The sequence below is a fragment of the Desmodus rotundus genome, chromosome 5 (genome assembly GCF_022682495.2).
Source record: "Desmodus rotundus isolate HL8 chromosome 5, HLdesRot8A.1, whole genome shotgun sequence".
In the NCBI taxonomy this organism is placed as follows: domain Eukaryota; kingdom Metazoa; phylum Chordata; class Mammalia; order Chiroptera; family Phyllostomidae; genus Desmodus; species Desmodus rotundus.
The window spans coordinates 49,368,864-49,395,522 of record NC_071391.1 but is presented as its reverse complement, the minus strand read 5'-3'; the positions used below and the strand labels follow the sequence as shown (position 1 = coordinate 49,395,522).

The 26,659-nt window shown below is 42.7% G+C and overlaps 1 protein-coding gene across 7 annotated transcripts in view; it reads right to left on the bottom strand.

The window, feature by feature from the left end:
* GVQW3 (GVQW motif containing 3) overlaps positions 1-26,565 on the bottom strand; it is a 36,386-nt gene extending 9,821 nt beyond the window's left edge. For 2 of the 7 annotated variants that reach the window (XR_006652942.3, XR_006652943.2), the window contains exons 1-2: positions 26,240-26,433; positions 16,662-16,756 (exon numbers count right to left, since the gene is read on the bottom strand). Coding sequence is in view for 2 of the 7 variants with exons in the window: in XM_045181946.3 (XP_045037881.1) it covers positions 25,420-25,983 (564 nt within the window). In the remaining 5 variants the exon portion in view is untranslated. The other 5 variants (XR_011651213.1, XR_006652944.2, XR_006652941.2 and 2 more) reach the window with 5 other exon arrangements.
* Between the last annotated feature and the right edge of the window lie 94 nt (positions 26,566-26,659).

Sequence of the window (26,659 nt, the reverse complement as noted above, 5' to 3'; positions counted from 1 at the left end):
GGCTCAGAAAAATGAAGTGATTCGTTCAAGGTTACATCAACTCCAAGTAGAGCTGGGACGCAAACCTGAATCTGTTGACTGCAAATCCCATGCTTTGGGGATTGCAAAGGTGGCAAGAACACACACTCTCCTCCCATTACCATGTTTGCAGAATAAAGGAAGGAAACCCATGATTTAACCTTGATAAGGCATACTTGAATCAGGCCCCAGTTGCTACTCCTGACAGCAACTCTATGCTCGTTAAGGGGGTTAACTCTTCAAGGCTAGGGACCATCCCTCCTCTTTATTTCTATCTGCAAAGCTCAGGTGTCTAGCAAGCCCCACACTTCTGCTGGGTCTTGTTTTCCATGTCTATGAAATGAGGAGGCTGAGCTACAAGTGTCAGTTGGGTCACATTCCCTCCAGCACCCAGCATAGAGCCTGGCCCACAGTTTCCATCACCTTCCCGGTGGACGACTCCCAGCTCTAACACTAGAGGCCTCCAGGACTCCGGCTGACATGATGGAGTGTGTACCACGCACGTTGCAGCCTCTTCCAAGGCTGGCTGCGGAAACCGAGCCTCCTCCAGACAGCAGGGCTGCTCCGCTCACGCGAATCAAGTTGGGAGCCTCATTAGTCATGTCAGATGACATAGTTAACACTTGGGGCCGGCTCAGCCCGTTCATCAAAAGCTCCAATGTGCCTGGCTCCATGGCTGCAGCTGAGGAACTACTGTATGTGGAGCAGGCAGCACATCAGAGAAGCAGCGCCAGAGAGCTTCCAAATTGGTTTTGATTAATTGCATAGACATGTCTTTAATTGGTGCCAGGGTAGCGGCCAGAGAACTTATGGGAAAGCAGGATGTTATGCTTTCATTCCCCGAAGTCCCATAAAGCATGAAAGATGAGGAACAGAATCACCGCTCGTTGAAAATTTATCGACCGTGCAGACCCAGAAAACACAAATAACTATCTGAATCGAAACCTAACCTCATTTTCCCAACTCATTGGAAGCCATGCATGTTCCCCTCTGTGCCCCTGCCTGCCTGCTGAGATGAACAACTGAGCAAAAGGTGTGATTTCTAAGAAACGAGTACTTTACTGCGGAGACAGCACGCTCACTTTCCCAGATGGGAGCGGACATATCTGGGAAGCCTCCACCCCGTCAAAAACATTTCTCGCTCCAGCCCATCACCATGCTATGAAGTGATATCAGAAGCTGGTCCACTTTGGGTGGAGCATTCATTTACACACTCATACTCTCTTTTCCACTCCTGGGGTGTTTAAGACGCACATACTGAATGTGTACAATACAAAGCCCTGTTTGGGTGTCACGCGGCCTACAGCATGAAGTCAAGCACAGACCCTCCCTTCAGGGAAACGGCTATCTAGGAGAAAAGAGAGGGCAGCTCCGCAGATTAGTGCAGGACAAGGGCATCACACAGAAGATGAAGCATTGGAATTTGGTGCCAAGAGAACCTGGGTTCAAATCTCAGCTCCGATTCTTATTTCTGAGCCGCCTCGGAAGTCACTTTGATTCTCTGAGTTTAACTGCAGAATAGGGCAATGACACCGCACGTAGTGGTCATGAGCCTCGTACGAGTTGGCAGAGTTGAAAGTACCCAACGCTGGGACTGGCTCTGATCGAAATGGTTGCTAATTCTGGATAAGTGTCAATAAGGAGATTCCGATAGAGTGAATAGTGAGAGTTCATATATTCAAGGAACAAATGCATACAGATCACAGGCTCTGTGCCAGGCTCTGTGCTGGGCATTAGGGATTGAGTTAGGAAGCTCCGCCCTGAGGCCCACCAGGGAGCAGTGACGCTCCGCTATGGTAAGAGTGGCAGACTGTTACAAGTTTGCCTGCAGAAGCCCACTCAGAGTCCACAGTGAGGAAAGGAGACATTGGCACTTCCACCTGGGGAAATCAGGAGAGATTTGCCTGGAGAGGCAATGCTTACATCAAGTCCTAAAACAGGAAAAGATTTTTATTTGCATATTAAGCAAGAAAGTGTATTCTGTGCACAACGCCATGTTCCTCACGTTTATTCCCAGAGCAAACAAAATTTACCCCCCAGGATCTTGGAATCAGCTACTCTCCTTGTATGGGAAGCTCTTCCCCTAGATTTCCCTAAAGCTGACTCCTTGACATTTATAGCCTGATATTTTCTCTTGTGCTCCTTTGCTCATTGTATGTCTTCCCCACTCCAATGCATGGTCCATGAGAGCCATGGATTAAATGATAGGTCCGTTAGGACAGGAGACCTTGGCTGTCTTTTTCTTCACTCTCTTACAACATCTAGATTTCAGAACATTGCAGGCATAGTATAGGTATTAAACACATGTTTGTTGATTGAATAAATAGGCAACAGGAGGCACAGAAGGGCATACTTGTTATTTTTTCTCATGAAATTGAACAACGAGGAATGCCTGAAGCGTAAGGATTGAAGTGGGAGGTAATAGAAGAGGTAGCCTCGAGCTGCGGTGAAAGCAAGGATGGTAACGTGATAAGGATGTTGGGGAGGGGATCAGGAGGATTAAATCACATAAGTTTTAAATCCCTTCCACCCCTGAGCTTCTAACAACTTCTCCCAAACAAATCATCTCTTGCCACTCTCCCTAGACCCCTCACTCACACCCCTCCTTTCCACCGCACCCTGTCTGGAGGCTGTAAGGACATCTGACACACCATTTCCTGCCCACGTAAATCAGGACCTGACGTGCAATGCTCCTTCTTGGTTTTTACCATCCCCCAGGTGGAGATGGCCCCATAACTCAGGGTGGAGGCCCCAAGCAAAGCCAGCCTTTTCACAGGGTGGCAAATAAGGGGGAATTGTTTACCCACCAGCACCTTCCTGGCCCTGCTCCCAGATAATTTTATGTCCTCTGGTCCTGGATCTGCTCCTTAGTTGGATGCACCTCAGTTCACTTGCTAGCGAACTGATGTGTGACTGGTTGACTGCTGCTGCTTCCTGTCCCAGGGATTCTGGGTTTTAGGAAGCATGGGAAAGAGACGAGAAAGAGAGCTTTATGTAAAGTAAGCTTTGACAGTAATAATAAAGGCCCTAAAGTAACTTACACTTCCACAGTGCTTGACAATTTACAGAGCCCTAGAGAACTCCTATTCATCCTTCAAGACCCTGCACAAATGTTACCTGTTTTCACCAACCCTCAACCTTCCTAGAAAGAGCTAATCTTTCCCTCTACACTTTGTAAAAGCTCCATTATTACCTCTTAATAAATTTACTTGTGTATGTGTCGCACTTCCTCCATAAAGCCATCAGCTTCTTGGAGGCAGATCTCCTCTCTCCCAGTAAAACATGTTTATTTCTTTCTTTAAAAGTAATTTTCATTATACATAATTTTAAGTATAAAAGTAATATTTATAGTTATGATGATCAAAATTGTTTATATAAAAGTATAATGAAGAAAATTTAAAGTCACCTACAATTTCATCACCCAGATAAAACCACTGGTAACATTTGAATCTATCTTGAGCCTTTATTTAGCATATAGAAAGTAAAAATGGGACTATATAATGTATGTACTTTTACAGTCTTATTTTATCACCTATTCTATTGTGAACATCTTCAAATACTGGCAATTCTTCAAAAACATCATTTGGAATGGATGCATTATTTCACTTAGTGGGTACAACAAAAGTTATCTGACAATTTCCCCATTGTGGGATTATTCACTTCTTTTTACTATTTTACAAATAAAATGAATAGCTGTGTACATAAATCTTTGTCCGCCTCTTTGCCTATTTTTCTAAGAAAGATTCCTAGGAGTGGAATTTCTAGGTCAACTGATTTAAACTCTCTCAAGATTCTTGGTGTTTATTGCTGAATTGCTCTGAGAAAGTGATACCAACTTATAATTCCACCATGCTGAGTAAGCCCATCTCATAGTGCCCCGGCCTGCATTCAGTATCATCCCATTGGGATCTTTACTATGGCCAGTGTTCTTTTCACAATGCCCCTCAAGGTGAGTAATTTTTCTTAAACAGCAGAAATTACACAATCAAACTTAGAGTTGTTTTCTTCCAAGATATCAGCCTGGGAGGATATATTTATTTCAACAGTGCTTCTGCTACTTTAAACATTTCTATAATCTTGATTTGAAAATTGTCTGCAGAGCATTCAACCCATTCTTTTGCATCTAAATTACAATACAATTCTGTCTCTGGGGACTGATTTTTTATTTTTGGCAACAGTCAAAAGCCATTTGGAACTCGCGGTAAATGAGATGTGGAACTGCAGCTGGGTTTGGGGTCAGAAATGAGGTGTAATTTTACAGTAACGGGACTGAGGTCTTTTCGTGACTTATAAAGGAAAAGTCCCACAGGAGTTCCGGGCAGTAGTGGTATCATCGGAACGAGCCCCGAGCCTCCCAACGCGACCATTCCAAAGTGACTACACTCAGGTGGAGGCACAAGTCTAGCACGTGTAATTATGGAATCTCTTCTCAGGACTGCAGCGATACTCCATGTATAGCCCCAGGGGCAGGCGTCAACTTATTTCAGAGCTGATCCCTTTCCACCTTCTCTTTACATCAAGCCCACTTGGGCCAGTTTAAGGGGTGGGCGGGGCATACGTAGCAATGGAAAGAGCCCTCAGACTGAAGTCAGAAAGAACCGGGTCTGAAGTCTGGCTCTACCTATTTCCAGCTGTGTATTAGGCCTCATTTGAGAGCATCTACTTTGCAGGATTGTTAGGAGACATGGAGAACACATACGACCACATACACACATATGCCAGTCTCAACTGAGACATCTCACAGAATTTACAGGTAAATCCTACTGTAGCCTGGGCTTCCTCCTCCTTCCAGAGGCAAGCCAAAAACAAGGGGCAGGACCCTTGGTATTTCCTGTTCACTGCCCACTGCACAAGTTGGGGATGCTTCCAGATGGTGGCAGAAATGTTCGTTGGCTTCCGTGTGCTCCCAGCCAAATGCTCCTACCAGCAGCTCTCAGGTTCAGGCTCCCACAGTTTACTTTCAGCCCCCTCCCCTTATCTTCAAACAGCCTTACCTAAGAGTAGGAGGAGTCTTTTTCTTTTTAATTTAGTTTTAGCAAATGTATTTATTTTAGCAAAAAAATAAATTTATTTTTAGCAGAATATTTATTTTAGCAAAATGCCATGGGTAAATTGTCCATGGAGGCTAACAATGGAGAGGACCCTGAGGTCCTGAGCTACCTTTAAGATACCTACATATCTTGCATGGGATTTTGTAGACAAACAGACAGAAAACAAAACCCATTTCCCCATTTAAAGTTTTTATGGCTTTGGCAACTCAGACAACCGTTCTGAGCTTCAGTTTTCTTACCTATAAAATGGAGACAATAAATGTTTTTCTCACAAAATGATTATTTCTAATCTGGCCACTTCCAGAAACATGAGCATTATTCTAGTGTAGATGATTCTCCCACCCCACCCCCTGCTACAGACACAGAGATGCTGCAGGAACTATACCAGAAATGTTACATTTTATTGCCAAATTTAAAAACTATAAAGAGAAGTCCCCAGAGGTCAGAAATGAAAAACAGGGTACAGGTGATGTGCCTTAGCAGCATGCGGGGGATTCAAATTAGCTATAGACCCTGAGAGCTGCAGGCCAGGGTCCACCGTGCACTAAGGAGTAAGGCGCAGGGCTAGAGTCCCAGCCAGGTGCGGAAGCTTGAGCCGAGCCCCCTGCATAAAGCCCTGACATTGGAAGATCTGCCCCCTTCCATGAAAAGGAGACTGGAAAAACTATACCCCAGAGTTAGAAAAGTTGCAAGGAATCTTGATGTCTGAAGGCCTTGGGTGGGGGGAGGATGTGGGGGAGGGCGGGGAATGGCACTCATGAGAAATGGAAACCTCCATTTCTGCCAAATGCATGTGTAGGTTTAAGTGTTCTCTACCTGTATATGTAGGCACCTACTGAGATAACTTAACATAAAAATTGGTCCAGACCATTAAAATTTTTAGGTTAGGGCTGGAGTAAGACCTATTAAAATTCTTAGGTTAGGGCTGACACAAATTTGACATTGCTCTCTAGGGATACTTAGCAATCCGGGGCTAGCAGAAAAAACAATCTCCGCTGAAGATGCTCACAAAAAGCGACAAATCACATGAGGAAAGAAATGATCAAGATGAAGGGTCAACAAACACAACCAGCTAGAGAAAAGGATAAAAATAGAAATATGTGAAAGAGGCTATGAAGTAGGATGATTAGATTAGAAAGATAAGAAAGTAATGAAAGCCTAATAAAAGAACAGAATAGTATGAGGGGAAAAGAACTGGGAGATTTTTTAAAAGAATCATATAGAACTTCCAGAAATGAAGTTATAGTCACTGAAATTAAAAACTCAAAGGATGAGTTAAACTACATATTAGATCTAGCTGTAGAGGGAATTAGGAGAGACACTGGAAGAAATCGATCAAAATGGAGTAAAGAAACAGAAAGAAATAAAAAAATCTTAATAAGAATTTAAAAGATATGAAGGAGGAGGGATTGAGCAAAAAGGAAAAAGGACTCATGGACATAGACAACAGTGTGGTGATTGCTGGGGGGAGGGGTGTATAAGGGGACCAAATGGTAATGGGAAAAAAATACAATAAAGATTAAACTTAAAAAAGACATGAAGGATAAAACGAGCAAGTCGAGCATATGTCTAATAGGAGTTCCAGAAAGATTTAATAGGGGGAATGGTGGGAAATCATTTTAAAAATATTATAGCTGTATTCATCAGGGTTCTCCAGAGAGACAGAGCCAACACATGTGTATGAAAAAAATCTAATATCTATACCATATATATGTATATAGCATGTACATTTATACATATATTTATTGATTGTACAGAACTGGCTCACACAATTATAGAACCTGACAAGTCCCAAGACTTGCACCTGGCAAGCTGAAGCCCCAGCAACCCAACGGTGTACTTCCAGTCTGCGTGTAAAGGCCCGAGAACCAGGAGAGCCCGTGGTCTAAGTCTGCAGCTGAAAGCCAGCAGGCTCAAGACCCAGGAGGAACTGATGTTTCACCTTGAGTCTGAAGGCAGGAAAAGACTGATGTCCAGCTCAAACAGCCAGGTAGGAGGAGTTCCTTCTTATTCCTGGGAGGGTCAACCATTTTGCTCTGTTCAGGCCTGTTTAGATGAAGTCCACCCACATTATGGAGGGCAACATGCTAAGCTCAATGATTCAAACGTTAATCTCATCCAAAAACATCTTCACAGACACATACAGGGTAGTGTTTGATCAAATATCTGGATTCCCCATGGCCCAGCCAGGTTGATGCCTAAAATCAACCATCACAAAGGTTGATAATTTTCCGGAATAGAAGAAACATACCAAGATGGTCAATAAACAATTTCAAAACTGGTCATGCCTCAATGAAACTGCAAAACCATTGGTCAAGAGAAAAATACAAAAGCTTCCAGAGAAAAGGGACGGATTCGCAAAAGGGGTGATAACTACAGTGACAGCAGCCTTCTCATCAGCAGCAGTGGGAGCCAGAAGACAGGAGGGTAGCATCTTCACAGTGTGGAAAGAAAATAAACCTCAAACCAGAATTCTATACACAGTTAAATTTATAAGTGAGAGCTAAATTTTCAGAAAAGCAAAGACAATGAGTTTCCTTCATATAAACTCCTGCTGAAAAAACAGAGAGCCAGCTCACATCAGTCCAGAGAGCTGACTATTAAAATTCCAGGAATTTTACAAATGGATTGTCAAACATGGTCATTATAAGAAATTAATTTATATAAACTTACAATTAAATGAATTCTTTAAAAAATAAAAGTAAAAAACCCTCACCATGCATTACCTCTTCATTTTACTATAATTGTTATTATCTATGCCCTTGAGGTTATTCATATCTTCTGTATCGGGACTGTAGAACTACTGTAGGAAGGAGTGCTACTCTGCACCTCCTCCCACCTCTGCATTCGGTGATGTCACCTTGGTAACGTGAGTACTTTGACCCCAGAGACCAACAAATGCTGCAAATCAGGTCTCCACTTCCCCCTGCCACAGGAGAGCTGATTGTTAAACACTTATCAACACACCACTGAATACAAGAAATTGGTTTTCACTCTGGGTATATAGCCAAGAGAATTGAAAACATATGTCCACCCAAAACACTTGTAATGCGTGTTCATAACAGCATTATGCATGATAGCTAAAAGGTAGACACAACCCAAATGCCTATCAACTAATAAATAGATGAATAAATTTCTATATCCATACAATGGAGTAGTTTTCAGACATAAAAAGGAATGAAGTACTAATACTTGCTCCAACGTGGATGAAACTTATAAACATTATGCTAAGTGAAAGAAACCAGACAGACACAAAAGACCACATATTGCAAGATTTCATTTAAATGAAATGTCCGGCCCTGGTTAGTGCGGCTCAGTGGATTGAATGCTAGCCTCTGAACCAAAGGGTCATCAGTTCAATTCCCAGTCAGGGCACATGCCTGGGTTGGGGGCCAGGTCCCCAGTAGGGGGTGTGCAAGAGGCAGCCACACATTGATGTTTCGCTCCCTCCCTCCCCTCTCTGAAAATAAACAAAATCTTTAAAAAAAATAAATGAAATGCCCAAAATAGGAAAATCCATAGAGACAGAAAATAGATTAGTGGTTGCCAGGGGGTGGGGGTAGGGGCAAATGGAGAGGTAATAGATACGGGATTTCTTTCAAGATGATAAAAATTTTCTAAAATTAGAGTTGATAGTTGCATAGTTTTGTGAATCTACCCAAAATCACTCAGTTATACACTTTAAAAGGGCAAATTTAATTATATATGAATTATATTCTAACAAAAGGAAAGGTAGGCAAATAAATTGGTACACAGGTTTGTAAATCTAAATAAATATGGGCTGTTAAAACATCTAATGAAAGGGTTAATGGTTAAAACTAGTTTGGAACTAAAATACTAAAAACCAAATTACTTTAAAGACAGAAGAGGGTGGAGATCAGAATTAAAGGATTCTAAGGCTCCTGAAATCTTCACAATGACTAGAGATGGTAACTAACAATGGTAAGGCAAATATGCACATTAATAATGTAAGAACTCCCACTAAAACAATAGAATTAAAATGTATACCTTTCAAAGCACAAGTGAGAATAAAAAGGGAGTAAAGAAAACAACGAGATCAAAAGGTGTCAGGAAAAGAAAACACATGGCATAGAGATAAAACAAAATAATGGGGAAAATAGGCCCAACACATCAGCATAATAAGAAATATAAACATGCCTAAGAAAAGACAAAGATGCTCCGAATGGATTTTTAAAAATCCAGCTGCGTGTCAATTACGAGAATAAATTCATAAGGTATTGACACAGAAATGTTAAAAGGGTGGGAGATGGGAGAAAACATGCTAGGCAAGTCCTAAACAAAATAATACAGAATAATGTATTTTAAAGCAAAAAGTATTATTAGGAAGAGTGTCATATACTTGAATGATAAAAGGGACAGTGCATTGGGAAGATACTGTGATCCAGAACATCTCTGAACCAACTGGAAACAATGTCTCCAAATATATAAGACAAAATTATAAGGATAAATGGACGAATTTACACAGTGGGAGTTTTTTTAAAGCAGGAATAAACAAAATTTCATGTTCTTTTTTTGGTTAATACTTAAATATTAAGAAAGCTAAAATTAAAATACATTGACTAGAATTCTATACATTAAATTCGCATAATGATTCTGGTTTTACCTTCCCAAGAGCAGTCGCCCAGAAGGAAGGAGAGGCTCTCACCGCCTTCTCGGGGGCATGGTTCCCAGGCAGGGCAAAGAAGGGAGGGGCCAAAGCAAATGCCCCTTCCCTGCCCCCTCTCTTGCTCCCTTTTGTTTTTATTTGAAACACTGCTATATAACAAATGCAAAATTCGTTTTGGGTATAAAAAACTAGATGTCCATTCCAGTTCGGGATTGTGTTTCATTAAAGGAGACTTGGCACAAAAAGGACGTGAATTACCCTTCATCTCAAGGGCACAGTGATGCAAGGCCAAGGTCACACATAAGTCACTTGAGATCTCTGAGCAAAGGCATAGCAAATACAGACTCACCTGTAAAATGAGGGGATTTGGCCAGATGGCCCCTCATGTCACAGCGGGAGATTTTAATACATCTTCCTCAGCAGTTGACAGACTGACAAAATACTTGTAAGGCTATACAAGATTTGAACCACCTGAACTCAACAATCATTTTTTTTTTCTTTCCATCTTTCCATACTTATGTTCTTAGGCCTGGAAAGTTCTTCCTCCCTGTTGCTGCACACTGAGTCAGTTGCAAAGCCTTGTGGATGCTCACAGTACAGTGGGTTGGTTCCCTGCCAATGTGCTTTCATCCTGTAGCTAGTTCTTTGGGTCAGGCTTTAGTTGCCTCTTGCCGGAACCACTGTAATTGTCTCCTAATTGACCCTCCAATATTATAGAAAATCGCTCAAAGGGCATGTGGTTCAGTAGTTTCATTTTGATGTTATGAATTTTATTTTTGGATTAAGCTAGACCCAAGGTACTGCAATATTTCAGTCACCGAGGAATCACTTTTATTGAATTGAGCTCTGGGTTGAAGCCATTGGCTGTCTGCAGGGATGGTAAAGACCAAATCCTGGGGAACTCTCTCTGGCTGGCATATTATTTCAGGCACATATAGTATCCTCTTTATGAGGAATGTTGTGGGGCAATATCCTGAGATCTGCACTTCTCCTGTACAACCAGTTTGTATATATCTTATGGACAACAAATCTTGTACTGATATTTCTACTTTGCGAGGGTCACTAGAAAACTCAGCCAATTTTACTGGCCACTTAAACAAGTATGTAGGATAATAATAGCTAATATTTATTAAATGCTTGCTGTGAAGCAAGCACTGTTCCAAATGCTTTCCATGCATTAATCTACTTAACCCTCATCTCATTCCAATGAGATAGGACCATTATGATCCCCATTTTAAGATGAGGAAACTGAGGCCCAGAAAGGTTACGTAACTGGCGCAGGGTATTCAGCTAGTGAAAGGGGGGCGGGCAGAATTTGAACTCTGGCAGCCTGGTTCCACAATCCCTACTCTTCATCACTATACGACATTACCTCTTTAAAATTTATAACATGCATGCCTGTGTGCTAATCACAGCCTCTGTCTTTATTAATTTCCTCTGCTTATACTGTTGCTTCTGGCCAAGATGTATTAATAGGGACTGAATTTACCTTCCCACGGAAGCAACTGAAAGTCTGGACATAATACAGGAAACACAGTGTTTAGGACATTGACTATCAGGCAGCTAAGGACAGTGACCCCTGAGAGACAGAAAACAAATGAAGTAAGCCCTCTGGTCGTCCCTACTTCCCTCCTGGAGAGAGTTTCTGGGCTGTGGAGCTGAGGGAGGAAACCCAGGCAGAACCCAGTAATTTCCCTGAGTTGAGGAGAGGGAGTTAGGAATCTGGGGAGGTCAAGCTGGCAGGAGTTCGTAGGGAAGAGCACCAAAGAGAAGAGTGCTGCTCAAGAAGAAACCTCTGGTTATCTGCTGAGGGTCCCTGAGTCTTCAGCAGGCATGTGAGGCCAGAGAGAGAGCCATCTAAAAGGACTAGAAGGAGCAATTCTTGGGGACCACATAGGTCTAGTTTCTATGCCCAACATTCAGGGTGGCAAGGCATATATCACAAGGCATCGTGAGCTTTGCCCTAATAGTGGGGCCAAATTAGCCCTAGACTAATGTTGCTCTGGCCCCATCTAACACGGCTAAAAGTAATAGCCGAAAACTATTTCCAAGGAGCTAAAGGACCCATACAGAAGGACCCATGTGAGGAGAAAAATCAGTCAACTGAAACTAATGAAGATAGGTACAATGGAGAGATAAGGACATTGAAATGGTTATAACTGTTGTCCATGTGATCAAGATGCTAGAGAAAGGACTGAGCTTCTTAACTAAAGAATGGAAGTATAAAAAAGACCCCAAATCCCAGAAACAGCAAACATACTCAGTGTCCATATCTTGGTTTCTAAATATCATTTTCCAATAAAAGCAAACATAGATCTTTAGAGAAAGGGTTGGTTTCAGATAAGGAGCAGGGAAAATACAAGATGATCGAGGAGCGTGCTGTACTGCTAGAGAGTAAGCAAATGCTTCAGAAAAAGAAAGGATGGGAGGGAGCATGTCAAAGAGATACAGAAGCCAACCACACAGAGCATTTAATGGCCAGATGTAGAACAATGTGAGCAACCAAATAAAAACACAGTCTTGTATTAGAACCCAAAATATAAAATAAATATATCTGCATTCAAATTGGTATTAAGTGATTCAATAAATAAATAAGGGAGAGAAAAATAACTCTTCCATACAGAAGGATTCCAAATAATGTAAGTAGATACTCCCCCACTCTTCAGGAGGTAGACCTTAACCACTCCCCACCCCCTGAGTATGGGCCAAACTTAATGACTTGATTCCAAAAACAGTATAGAAAGGGAAAAATAGTAGCTTCACAGTAGGAAAATCTAGAAAAACTACCTTAACCAAGTGATTAAAGTTTACATCACCAATGACATCATGTGCCCTCTAATTTGATGTAATAAGAAGGACATTCTACCTCTCTGCTATTCTTTTCCAAAACTCCTAACTCCAGGCTAATAATCATGAGAACATCAAACAAACCCCAAATTAAGGGGCACTCTGTAAAACACATGACCGGTACTCATCAAAACTTTCAAGGTCATGAAAAATAAGAAAAAGACTGAGAAATTGTCATGGGTCAGAAGAAACTCAAGAGACATCACAACTAAATGAAATGGGATGTCCTTAATTGGTTCCTGGAACAACAACAAAAAGACATTAATGGACAAATTATTGAAATCTGAAAATAGTATGGTGTTTGGCTAATAGTAACATACCAGTGTTGGTATCTTAGTTTTCCTAAGCATGCCATAGGAATGTAAGGTGATAACAGTAGGGGAAACTGAAACTGGATGAGGAGCATATGGGAACGCTCTGTACGATCTTTGCAAATTTTCTGTAGATCTAAAATTATTCCACCCTGACTGGTGTGGCTCAGTTGGTGAGGCATTGTCCTGCAGAGCAAAAGGTCACCAGTTCGATTCCCAGTCAGGGCACATGCTGGGGTTGCAGGCCCAGTGTCCGGTTGGAGCACGTGTAAAAGGCAACCAATTGATGTTTCCCTCTCACATCAATGTTTCTCTCCCTCTCTTTGCCCCTCCCTTCCCCTCTTTCAAAAAATAAATAAATACAATCTTTAAAAACATAAAATTATTCCAAAATAAAAACCTATTTAAAAAACCAAACTGAATGTCTAGAGGTGGGGATTACAATATTGGAGACAAAAAATATATATATACAAAAATGGGATAAAAATGGATTAGACATTTCAGATGAAAAGATTAGTGAATTTAGAGACACAGCACTAGAAGCTAAACAAAAAGACACAAAGGGAGGAAAAAAGGACAGAAAAAATTAGACACAACATAATGAGCTGTAGGACAACTTCAAGTGGCCTCATATACGAGTGTAATTGGAGTCCTCAAGGAAGAAGGGGTCAAAAAATTCTTGAAGAAACGATGGCCATAAGTTTCCCAAATTGGATGAAAGCTTTAGGCCCACAAGAAGGTCAGTGGACCCCAAGCACAAGAAACATGAAGAAACAATACCAAGGCATTTCTTAATTAAATTGCTAAAGTCAGTGATAAAGAAAAAGTCTTAAGAGCACCAAGAGAGGAAACAGCACGTACAGAGGAACAAAGATAGGAATTACAGCAGACTTTCAATCTGAAAAAATGTGAGACAGAAGATGGCGGAGCAAAGTATTTAATGCAGAAAAAGAAATAAAAGAACTGTCAACTTATAATTTAAAAACATATTTCAAAAGCCCTGACCAAGCCCTGGCCAGTGTAGCTCCATGGATAGAGTGTGGGCTGTAAACCAAAGGGTCGCCAGTTCAATTCCCAGTCAGGGCACATGCCTGGGTTGTGGGCCAGTCCCTGGTTGTGGTGCGTGTGCAAGACAACAGATTGATGTTTCTCTCACACATTGATGTTTCTCTCCCTCTCTTTCTCCCTCCCTTCCCCTCTGTCTAAAAATAAATAAAATCTTACAAAAAGCCCCGGCTGATGTGGCTAGTGGCTTAGTTGGTTGTGTGTCACCCAGCAAAGTGAAAGGTCGCAAGTTCGATTCCCAGTCAGGGCACATGCCTGGGTTGTGGGCCAGTCCCTGGTTGTGGTGCGTGTGCAAGACAACAGATTGATATTTCTCTCACACATGGATGTTTCTCTCCCTCCTCTTTCTCCCTCCTTTCCCTTGTCTCTAAAAATAAATAAGTAAAATCTTTTTTTAATGTTAAAAATAAGCATATGTGACAATGCGGAAAGAACAGTCTTTTAAACAAACAGTGGGGGGACAACGGGATAGCCACATGCAAAAAAAAAAGTGGGACACTTCTCACCATATAGAAAGACAAGCTCAAAATGGGTCAAAGACCTAAACATAACGGTTAAAACTATAAAAGCCTTGGAAGAAAACGTGGGGATAAATCTGCACGACTTTGGGTTTGACGATCATCTCCTAGCACAAGCACCCAAAGATAAATTACACTTCATCAAAATGTAACTTTCATGCCTCAAAGGACACTATCAAGAAAGTGAAAAGACAACCCACAGAATGGCAGAAAATATTTGCAAATAATATATCTGATAAGGGTCTAGTATCCAGAATATATAAAGAACTCTTACCACTCATCAACAAAGGGACAAACAACCCAAATAAAAAAAAAACGGGCAAAGGACTTGAACAGACATTTCTCCAAAGAAGGTATGCACAGGGCCAAAAAGCACATGAAAAGATGTAAAAATGTTCAACATTGTTAGTCAGTAGGGAAATGCGAATCAAACCCACAATGATATACCATTTAATACTCAGCAAGATGGATATACTTTTAAAAAATGTGAAGGGAAAATCAGTGTTGGCGAGAATCTGCAGACGTTGGAACCCTCACTTCGTACATTGCAGGAGGAAATGTAAATTGTGCGATCACTGTGGAAACAGTTTGGTGGTTCTTCAATAAGTTAAACAGAATTACTATAGGACCCAGCAATTCCACCTGTAGGGACACATATGAAAGGATCAAAAACAAGCATTCGAACACAACTTGTACATGCATGTTCACGGCAGTGCTGTTCATGATAGATGAGGAAAGACAAATGTCCGGCAGGAGGAATGAATAAACAAGAGCAGTATAGCAACACGATGGAATATTGTTTAGCCACAAAAAGGAATGAAGATACCTGCTACGATGTGGATGAATCTGGAAAACGGTTTGCTAAGTAAGAAGCCAGACACAAAAGGCCACACATTGCATGATTCCATGTATGTGAAACTTGCATAATAGGCAAATCCATACCGACGGACAGTTGACTAGTAGTGTCCAGGGGCTGGGGGTAGAGGGAGAATGGGGAGTGACCGCTTCATGGACACAAATTTTCTTTTTGGGATGAAGAGAATGTGCTGGCACTAGATAGTGGTGATGGCTGCACAGCACTGTGAGTGTAGTAAGTGCCATGGAAATGCACACTTTCAAATGGTGAATTTCACTGCAATAAAAAAAGCAATTACTATAAAAGTCTATCTTTTCATTCATCTATCAAATATACATTGAGCAGTTCCTGACGAGTTTATTCTGGATGCAGGGAATATGGAGCCTTAACAGGTATGGTCTTGGCTTTTGAGGGTTCTCTGGGTTGGGAGGGGAGGGAAAACATTCTACAAACAGGTTAAGTGTTGTAGTTTCCTTGAATGTGCACCATAACTGCGGTGGTTGCTTTTCAGAGGGGTTGGGCGTGGAGAACAGCAACGGCAAGGCTGGGTCTTGAGTGATGAGCAGGAGTTTGCTTGGTGGATGGCAGCAGGAAGATCTCAGGCAGGTGTGACCCGAGCCAGCTCAAAAACTGATGTCGGAAAGCTCCTGGCTCTCAGCAAACCCCAAACCAAATAGCACGTGTTCAGCAGTGTAGAGGATGGACTTCAGGACAATGAGGTGGCAAGTGGATGACCACCCACCCCTGTCTGGCTGCAGTAAGTGACATTAAGAAATGTGAGGAGATGGCATAGACCTGACGGGATGTGAGGCTCAAAGAAAGTGTGACTCCAAGATTGGGCCACCTGGTGGGAGGTGGATATTGCCTGTCCCTACGGTGGGCCTGCGGGACATTTTGTACGCAGGGGACATCAAACTAGAATTAGCACCCCCTTCTTATGTATTCTATTATTTTTAATATATACACTTTTTTTTTTTGCATTTGAAACCCACTTCCCTTTTCCTTGGCCTTCCTCTGTTTTCCTGTTTGAAGTATCTGTTACTATGGAAACGTCATGGCACAGTAGAGTGGCATTTACAAGTGAGGTGTAAAGAATTTTCAGAACATCTTGAAACACAAGTCTAGGGTTTAGGAATATAAGCCCTAATGATGTGATAGTGTCCGTGCCTTCAGACACTGTGTTATAAATATAAACACACCCGGAAATTTTAGACAGCATAGAGGAGATAGTTGAGAACTTTATTAGGATTTATGTGCCCAGATTTTGAGTATATGAGAAATATGAAAAACACAAAATATAACACACTAGTTGGGAAGAACATCTGGAAAAAATGAACAGAATGCCAACATTTACTTATGAATACTCACCTCTGGAAGAAGGACCGGGGGTTGGGGGGAGCCGGGACACCCCATGGAAACTTGGGAAAATCTTCGTAGCACCTTCTGTGCCATAAATATGTTCCCTAAAAATTGCATGTAAATCAACTGTTGGTAAATCATATTTATCAAATGTAACAGTGACCGCTATTTTAAAGATATCTTAAGAATGTCCATTTTAGGAGGGAAATTATTACCAATGGAGTAACGGAAAAATCTCACTGGACTGAGTGAAATTCAAGGTCCTTCATTATTATCCTGGCTCTGCCAACTGGACGTGTGATTCAAGAAAAGTCACCCAACCTCCCTGGGCCAATTTCCTCCTCTAATCTGGGTTGTAATTCTGAATTTTCACTTATTAGTTTCTTAAAGCACGGTACAGGGGTACTGGCCCGCAGCCTAATGTCCGGTTTCTTCTGGGAGGTTAAGCTGTACACTGAAGCCTGGGGACCGAGCTCAGGGCCCTTTTACACGAGGGGAGCTCAGGTTGGTACAGCCAGCAGGCCAGTTACCATTCTGTTTTGCATCTTCATTACCCACTTTTGTCATTCCCACAATCACCCTAGGTGTGATCATTCCAACTTTTTGTTCCAAATTCTTGACAAAAGCTTGATCTTTAGAGTTGTCCTCTGGGAAAAATTGACAGTTCAAGGTGGGAGCCCGTTCTTGGTGATCTTTCCACCTCTGGTCCCATTCCTATTCCACAAGACAGGGCACTGCCAAGGGCAAGGGCTACACCCTCTGCCTGGTACAAGCTCAGGCGCAAAGAAGGAATTCAGCAAATGACGGTTCGCTGAAGGAGGAAGCTGAGGCAGAGAGATGGGTCTGCTGAGATCCCTGAACCTTAGGGGTGAACTTTTGGCAGCTGCTTTAAACAGTTCTGAACTTTCCAAATTTTCTACAATGGGCAGAAATATAAACATACCACAAGCATTAAACTCTCCTTTTCCTGGCTTTTTGTCAATGCCCTGGTCTCTCATAAATAATACAAACCTTGCCCGGTTCTCCAATGTTTGGAACAGGACACAGGGAACACTTCTTTTCTTTAAGGGAAACAGCAATTACAGTCTCCTATTCTGTTTTGCTTAAACAGCAACGACACTCTGCATTTGTCTTTGTGGACCTAACACCTGCAATCTAGCCCAGGCAAGGACCCCTGCCAACTGGCTGCGGGAAGGGCTGGTTACCAATGGTGTTTAGGCGCCACCTGGATTAATCTGCCATACAGGAAGTACAAAACACACTGTAAGAATTCCTTTGTCTTCTTAAGCAAAAACAGGTTTAGGCCTTATTAACTGGCAAGAGATAGAAGGCAATGGGTCAGGCTTTTTGCCAATTTACTACCATCTTGTAGAATAATTCAGGAGCTGTTAGGAAGACCAAAGCAGCAAAGGAAATTACTATCTATGGAGTACTTACTGCACGCCAGGTCTTGTGCTGGGCCCGTCATACACATTATTTAATGTGAGCCTCACATCTAATAGTCACTATTTAATATACTATATTTTGACTAACTTCTCTTATGTTCTGTCTGTCTCCCCCACTTAAATGTACGCTCATGAGGAACTTTCTTGTCACTTGTTACAATATCCTCAGTGTCTAGGACAGTGGTAGACACAAAGAAGCACTCAATAAATACTTGTTGAATAAACAAACTGAACAGCTCCGTGAGACAGGTGTTCTTACTCTCCTTTCAGGGGTGAGAAAGCACGTGTTCCAAGGGTGTAAGTGAACCGCCCAAAGCCACCTGCCTTATTACGGAGCGGAACTAAAACCCAAGTCTCATGCTTTCGTTCTTTCTATGCCAAAGGACTTCATCAGACTTAGACTTAAATACTGAAGAACTCTTTCAGCTTGACAAACTCACAATCTATACGCCTATAGAAACTGTATTTATCTTGTGTGTTCATTCGAAAGTCTGAAATTTCACCAAGGAGATACATTTGGCATTTTAATGATATTTTGCCAAAGCGACAATGAAGGACACATTTTCCCAACAACACAGTTCCATCTATGGATAGGCATTATCTGTATCACTTCTCATTTTAAAATCCCATAACACGGTAACTCTTCAGACATACATAAAGAGCACAGCGATTCTGGACACTGACAAAATAACATTTGCAAAACTTAGAGTTTTATAAGTTACATCATGATAGCAGTGTAGTATTTTCAGTGTGGAACACCAAGTATTCAGGTGTGCATCCGCGGTGCTTGAGTGTCCAGGTATGGGAAGAGGTAGACTTGGCACATTAAAAGCCATTCCTATCCTAAAGAAATTGTATGGAAGGCTCAAGGATTCTTCAGGAAGTCAGCTGTAACAAAGTCCATCTTGAGAATATTCCCTTTGTACCAGAGAATGTAAGAACGAAATCCAACCAAGGTAAATTTCACCCAGGGGAGGGGTACTTCATATCCTTCTCCATTTGTCAGACCATACTTGATCCCTACACGCTCCTTTACCTACCTAGGGCTACATAACAGGAGCAAGCCACTTGCCGTGTCTTCTCATACCCCTTTGGTTTTCTCTAGGGATTCTGGTCACATCCACTTCTCCTCTGGGTCAGGCCCTTTCCCTTCTGTCCCACTCTGCTCCCAACACAGTTACTGTACAGCCCGTGTTGACAAAGCTAGTTAATTGTTAATGCATCAAACCAGTGCTTTGGCCTCATTCTCTTCATTGCCAACTTTTGGCGCTATTGTTTCACTCGGATAATAAAACTTTAGAAATATTTTTAAAAGATAAGAAATAGGAAATTGTAGAAAATACTCATACTTTAACGCTAGTCATTTTTAAAACATTTTTGGATTTATATATATACAATTTTTTATATCACTCTTTTAACATTATAAGCATTTTGCCATGCAGCGTTAACTCTCCATTATAAACATTAACTGTAACGATGGCATTACAGTCTTTGTGGAGTCACACTATAATTTATTCAACCAGTTTTCTACTGTCGGACTTCTGGATTGTTAAGCATAAATTCCACTCACATTTCAGACTATTTCTTTAGGACAGACTCCCAGAATTGGAATTAGAGGATCAGCAGATATAGACATTTTTAAAGCTCCTGATAGATACTGCCAAATTGCTTTTCAGAAGGCGGTTGCCAATTTACACTTCCAATGTTGCCAGCGTGTTTTTCTACCAACACAGACCTGTCTAAAGGATAATGAAATTTAAGTGGAACATACAGAGGCCTATAGCAAAGGTCATTCCTATTTCAGGTATGCAATTAACAATGAGTTAGTGTGAACTCATGGAACAAGTTTCGCAGAAGCGGAGTAATATAATTAGATTTCAGACTGACAGATCTGAGGACTGTGTCCGTTTTGGACATTGCTGCACCCTGGCACATGGGACAGAGCCTGGCACATACAGCCACTCGGTAACAATTTGTTACATTAACACAGAATCTTCTTTCAAGACGCGGCTTTCAGCAACTGTAGAATTTAGTCACTCCTGGATTCAAGGGAAACATGACTAGCTGGGTTACCCTTGCAAAGGTCTGTTCAGTCCTGACAGTCTATTTCAACTTTGGAAAATCAGTTTAAATGAAGGTGACACAGATAGCTCTCTTTAGGGGAAAAAACAAGTACACACATCTAAAAGGACATACCTTGGCACCAACTGCAATAGATACACGTAGATTTTTATAAGCATGCAAAAAATATAATTCAGTGAGTTTCATCACCTCCTTAGTAGTCACTTTCATAAGTGACAAACTTGTTCAAATGCTGCCCGAGGTCAAGGCTATTTGGGAACTAAATTTAGTTGATTCTATTACCACCCGTTGCAATACTGACAAAATTGTTTTTGAGATATTACGGGGCATATATAGGTAGTGGTTTGTGTAATATCATTTTGAGTCAAAAAGAGCACAAAACACATTTTGTGAACCAGAATAGGGTTAAGGTAAAATAGTCAATCATTCAGCTCTAGTTCACGTTCCTGGCACCATAAAGATTCCCTTTAATATCCTACAATTTCTATACAGTAAATTGTCAGACACCACCAGATCAATTTACCATTAACAAGGTTATTGATGGAAAAGAATCAATCGCTGTCATTTTATATATACACTTTATAAACACTAGATCAAGAGTCAGCAAATTATGGTCCACAGGCTAAATCTGGCCTGCCATCTGTTTTTCTACAGTGTACAAGCTGAGGAATGTAAAAATGATTTTTTTAGCTTTTTAAATGGTTGAAAAAAATCAAAATAATATTTTGTGACATGTAAAAATTATATGAAATTCAAATTCCAGTGTCCATAAAGTTGTTTTTGGGTTTTTTTTGGACACAGCCATGCTCATCTGTTTCCTTAGTAGCTATCTGCTTTTGCAATAAAATGATGAGTAGTTGCAACAGAGACTGCATGGCCCACAAATCCTAGGACATTTCCTTTATGACCCCTTCACTAGACCTAAGTGGGTCCTTGGAGGTATTGCAGTTTCCCACTACAGACTTTTTTGGTTTCTGAGTATCAGTAGTAGGAGAAGGGTGATGTATTTGGGACAGTATTTGGAAGGATCTAATAAGGCAGAAAGTAGAGAAGATAAACATGCGAGGGTTGCCTCGGATAGGACAGAAAGCCTGTAAAACCTGAGATCCGACTCCACTAAAAAGCAGAAGAGCACAGGGTTCCATATATATAGTTCCGGCAGCAAAGGAAGCGCATACTAATTGAGCCACATGGGACCCTGGTGAGATGCAGTCCTAAGGCCAGTGAGACTCGCTGGCGATGATGTTTGCGAAGGGCAGGCTGGCTGAACAGCAGTCACTGTGATGCAGTGAGATGGTTCCCCGATAGTACCACACTTCTTTCCTAGATGTCCTCAAACCACTTAACATCCAGATTTCTCGGGGCATTTCCAATGGCCAGTGTGAACGCTGACTAAGTGGGTCTGAAAGGAGGGCTCTGGAAAGCAGGTCCCAAGTACACGCTCTTTCCGAACAATCACATTTCAATGTGGATTCAAAGCCAGGGGCAGAATTTCTAAGACTGCAGAACTTTCCACATGTTTTTCAAAATCAAAGATTGGTGGACATGTTATTCTTTCTGATTTGAGTATTACGTGGGACAGGTAGAGTAAGGTAGGGTGGGGTAATGGGTGAAGGAAAAATGAAATAAAATCAGTGATGGGATGATCTGCCCTGGAAGGTTTCTGCTCCTCTAGGACTTCCAGCTGTGGCGTGTAACATCCCATGTGGATTCTGAACCAGAATGGGGAAGGGGAAGATCAGCCTGAAAGCCAAAGATATTCATTAACTGATTGTTTTGAGCTCGAGAATTACGGTCGAGGCTTGCGGATTGCCAGCTTACCCCTGACATCCTACAGAGAGCTGGGCTTCATCTACTACCATTAGGCGGAGCTTCTCTTGCTGGGGAAAATGTAATTGCTGGGAGAATGGGATTTGGATGTTGTATCTCAGAGAAACTTTCATGAGGTAACCAAATCGCCTCCATAAGAAACTGGTAATACCGCTTGCTGCTGGGGTATGGAACCTGTTGACTAAGGGTGAGAAAGGTTTTTCTCTTTCTCTGTATGCCCCTTATCAAAAGCAAAAATAAGAACTGCCCTCCCAACCATGTTGCCCACCCCACTTCCTAAGGATAGGAAGGCAACCTGGGGCCAGGGCTGCAACAGACAATTTCCTTACTGAGGGCTATAGGCTGACCAAGGAGCTGGGAGAGGGATCCGTACATCAGAGGAGTGGAGTTAGCTGGGAGTTGAGTGAAAAACCATGACGAAAAGGATCATCACACCAAAGTGACCAAAAGCAGCTGGAGGGAGGTGTGGTCCAGAGCCAGCAAAACAGAGGAGCAAGAGCAAACTGGTAGAGAATAAACTGAGAGAAGATGTTTGAGAAAAGCCAAGGACAAGAGCCTGGGGAGGGACGATGGGTAGATCCGTGAGACTATAGGCTCAGAAGCCCTAAGCAGCGAGGTGCAGGACAGAGCAAAATTCACGTCAGCAATAAAAGAGCTTTTTGGTGGTAGGCACCTAAGAGGTACCGTTAAATATGAACTCTCCCATCCTAGACATGCTGGAGCCTGGGATTTAGTGATTCGGAGCAGCCATGTCTACTGCTCTGAATCACTCTGGATGAGTGTTGGGGCAGTAATTTTACTTCCCCAAAACCTGAGGTACGTCCGAGTTATCATCTCATTGAATATTTTCTGTGAAGCCATCCATGCATTGGGTTCAAGTAGTCATTCAACCTGACTCCTCCTCATGACAGGATCTACGATGATAAATTAAGTCCCTTTCATAATTCAGTCCCGATTACCTGTTTCCAGTTGCTGTGTCCAAACCCTGTATGGGCCAACATTGCTCTTGGTCCCCTGTACCCCAGCACGGTCTTAGTCCAGCACCTTTGGAAGGGTCACTCCAGCCCCGTGCACAGGACGGGAATAAGTCCAAAAATAAGTTCTCTCAGGACCTCGGTGTTATAATACATCGAAGGTAGAGACTGTGAAGGGATCCTGGCCCTGGCCCAGGAATACACAATTCTTCAAGTCACCACTGGGCTTCAGCAAGTATTAATGAGGTTCATTAACCAATGTCACCCCAATAAATTCAATAAAATTTTTTTTAATGAGGTCAGTCACAGTTGCAATAGACAGTCAGGGGGCTTTTGCTTCAGAGTGCAATGTGGAGCACTTGTGGGGAGCCAGGGTTTCATCGGATGTGGGAAGATGTAATGGTCCTGAAATGCAATGTCTAGAAATTGCTAAGTCAGTAAAGTCTGTAAGCTGTTGCTTGGTTTAAGTTTTCTTGCACAGTATCTTTTATTTGTGTAATAAGGTCTAGCTTTCAGGGTGCCTCGAAACTGACAGGGATTAGTGGGGAACTTGTAATTTTTTAGAGGGAATTCAGTGAAAGAACAGAACTAAAGTAACTGTTGAATAAATAAGTGTTGGGCCTCTGCTATCAACCGACATTGTTTTCTAACTTACTAGGGAAATAACAGGAGCTGTTGTGTATAAAAATCCTTGGGTAAAGCGCAGACCTTGGCAAATCCTGTGAAATGCTGTTAATAACCACCCCACTCCCTGCTCCTCCACCAGTCATTCTGAGATGTTTCCAGTCTATGTGGTATTACTTGGAACCCACCTGGGGAAAGTTCCATTCCATAAATCCTGGCGAGAGGCAGGAAGACATAAAGGAGTTTGAACTTACATAGACTGCTTTTTTGGGGGTAGGGCAGGGGTTGATGGGAAGTTTAGATAACCAAATAAGTGAGTTATTATAAACCTATCCAAAATTTGCCCTGGCTGGTGTGGCTCAGTGGTTGAGTGCCAGCCTGAGAATCAAAGGGTTGCCAGTTCGATTCCCAGTCAGGGCACATGCCTGGGTTGCAGGCCAGGTGCCCAGTAGGGGGCACGCAAGAGGCAACCACACATTGATGTTTCTCTCCCTTTCTCCCTCCCTTCCCATCTCTAAAAAAATAAATAAAATCTTAAAAAAAAAAACCCCAACTATCCACAATTTATAAACAATTAGCATAGAGTTGGGGGCAGAGGAGAGGAAGCAAAGGATCCCAAATTGTTCATCCTCTGCAACATCATTATCTTGCTCTCCAGCCAAAAGTGCCATCATTTTCTCACTGCTGCAGGTTCAAAGCCTCATGCTGTTCCACCTGCTTGGGAAGCTTTCCCTAATTTCCTAGCCTCTTGCCCCATCTTTCCTTATGAATCCAGCTCGTGAACCACCTCATCCATGAAGTCCACCCAGCCCGTGGTGATTTTGTTTCACAACATCACACTGTCAATCAATGCCCAGCAGTGTTCTAAAAACTGCAGGTATCCAAAACGCACCTGACAATGCTGGCAATAGTTTCTAAAATCAGGCTGCCGTGTAGGAGTCAGCACATAGGAAGCTGGCTCCCTCAATGCAGGGTCGAGTGTCATCTGGTCTCCCTCCCCACACAGCACAGCCTGGGTATGAGTCCCCTGGTTTATATTTTCAAGGGCCAGACCCTCCTCTTCCAGCAGAGAAGATCCCCAATTAAGTGTGTGTATGTTGTGTGTGGGCGGGGGGGAGCGGGGTCCAAAGCACAGGACCAGAATGAAACAAACCCAGCTCTTTTGTGAGGTTTAGGTCTGTGAGCTCAGTATGGGCAGGCCAACCCACATTCTGAGGGGCTCCCACTGAATCATTTGGGCTGGACTGACCCTTAGCATGGTTCACTATGTCAGCATGCCACTGCCTTCTGTACCATACCTCTGGCCCTGACTGTGAAGCAGGCTGGAACTGGAGGCCTTCTCTGGGGGTCCTCCCAGAAGAGTATGCCTCCCTGGGCACAGAGATATAAACTCCAGGAGATCCTGTTCCCACCTCTCACTGGTATGATCCCCTGAGGCAGAATGTTGAGAACATAGGAACAGGACAGCCACAACAATCTAAGGTCTGGGCAGTGAAGAGATCCAAACTTGTTAAGCAAAAGAAATCAAGAACAAGCAAGAACCAGAAGTCAGCAGCCAGAGGTTCTTCAAAGTTGTGGAGAAACAGTAAGGAAGGTATGGCCCAACAGTCGAGCAGAGTAACTAGGAGAGCCATGGCATGTAGGGAGGGATGGTACAGATGACTGAAAATAGACCAGCAGCAAATGAAGGTGCTTAACACTGAGGTAGCTTTCTAGCTCAGGTTCAGCTACCTCACAATCCTTTCACCAAGGTGAGAACCAATCCTGAGCTGCCCTGGTGGGAAGGCTTGTTGAAGATGAGGCCTGCAGAAGCTAGCTGGCGGGACAGTGGATTCTGGGATGGGAGACAGGCAGAGGCATTTCCCCACCAGCTTCACACTGAAGATGACTCCATGTTTCAGGGCCTGTTACCCTTTTCTTCACATACAACCTATTCTTCCTAGTTTCTTTGGAAAGATCAGAACAAAACTCCAGTTTTCGAGGTTTAGGGTCATCCTTCAAAATAGCAGATATAACTTTGGCAGAAACTTTTCTCATGTTCAAGTTTTCTTTCAGAATGAGTCTGACAGTTTCTTTATCTAAATTTAACTCTTCGGCCATCATCCTCACTGTTAACTGCCTGTTTGAACAAACCAAGTCCTTGACCTTTTGGATATTTTCATCTGTCCGGTGGGTAACTGGACGGCCACTTCGGGCATCATCTCGAACATCTTCCCGCCCTTCTTTAAACCTTTTGTGCCAGTCAAAAACTCTGGCCCTAGACATGACTTCATTCCCATACGCTTCTTTTAAAAGATGGTGGGTCTCACTTGCAGACTTGTTCAACTTCACGCAAAATTTTATACTAATCCTTTGTTCCAGATAGCGGTCACTCATTTTGGCACTTAACACAGGAACGTTAACAGGCTACGATTAAGGGGAAGACAGGGAGACCAATCTCTATACGAGTGCAGGTGGAATCAGGTCGCTCGCTATTCTTGATCCTCCGGAAACCTCACCAGGAAAGAGTAATTGCTTTTCTGAGTTTTTGGCCCTCAGCTTTTAGTCGAGGCTGGGGAAGCCCGTTCTAAGAAGCTCAGTGGGCTAAAGAGTAGCCGCAAAGCTGGGGAAAATGAAATCTCCTACAACCCACCTCTGCGTCCAACACAGTGCAAGCGGATCTGCCGGGAGGGTACAAATCAGTAACCAAAGTCGTCCCGATTCCTCGGCGCTTAAAAGTCTACGGCGATTCTGCAACAGAGACCTAAGTGGTGGTACCTTAAACAAGCAAGGTGAGATACACCAGTGATTTAACGTGCAAGCTCGCCCCAGATCTGCAGAGCCCCGCGAACGCCAAACCTACCGAAGCAGCCCTGCGTTCACCAGCTCTAGAGTCCAAGACACACGCCCGCAGATGCAATTCCCTCCCCGCTAGGGGTAGAGCCGCGCAGGCGCACTGTGGCAGCCCGCGCCAGCCCCCGCCTCCAGCACGCCACACCCGGCAGGCGCGTTTCCCTGCGCGTGCCCGTACGCGGAGAAGTCGGCGGAAAGGAAGGGGCGGGGGAGGAAGACT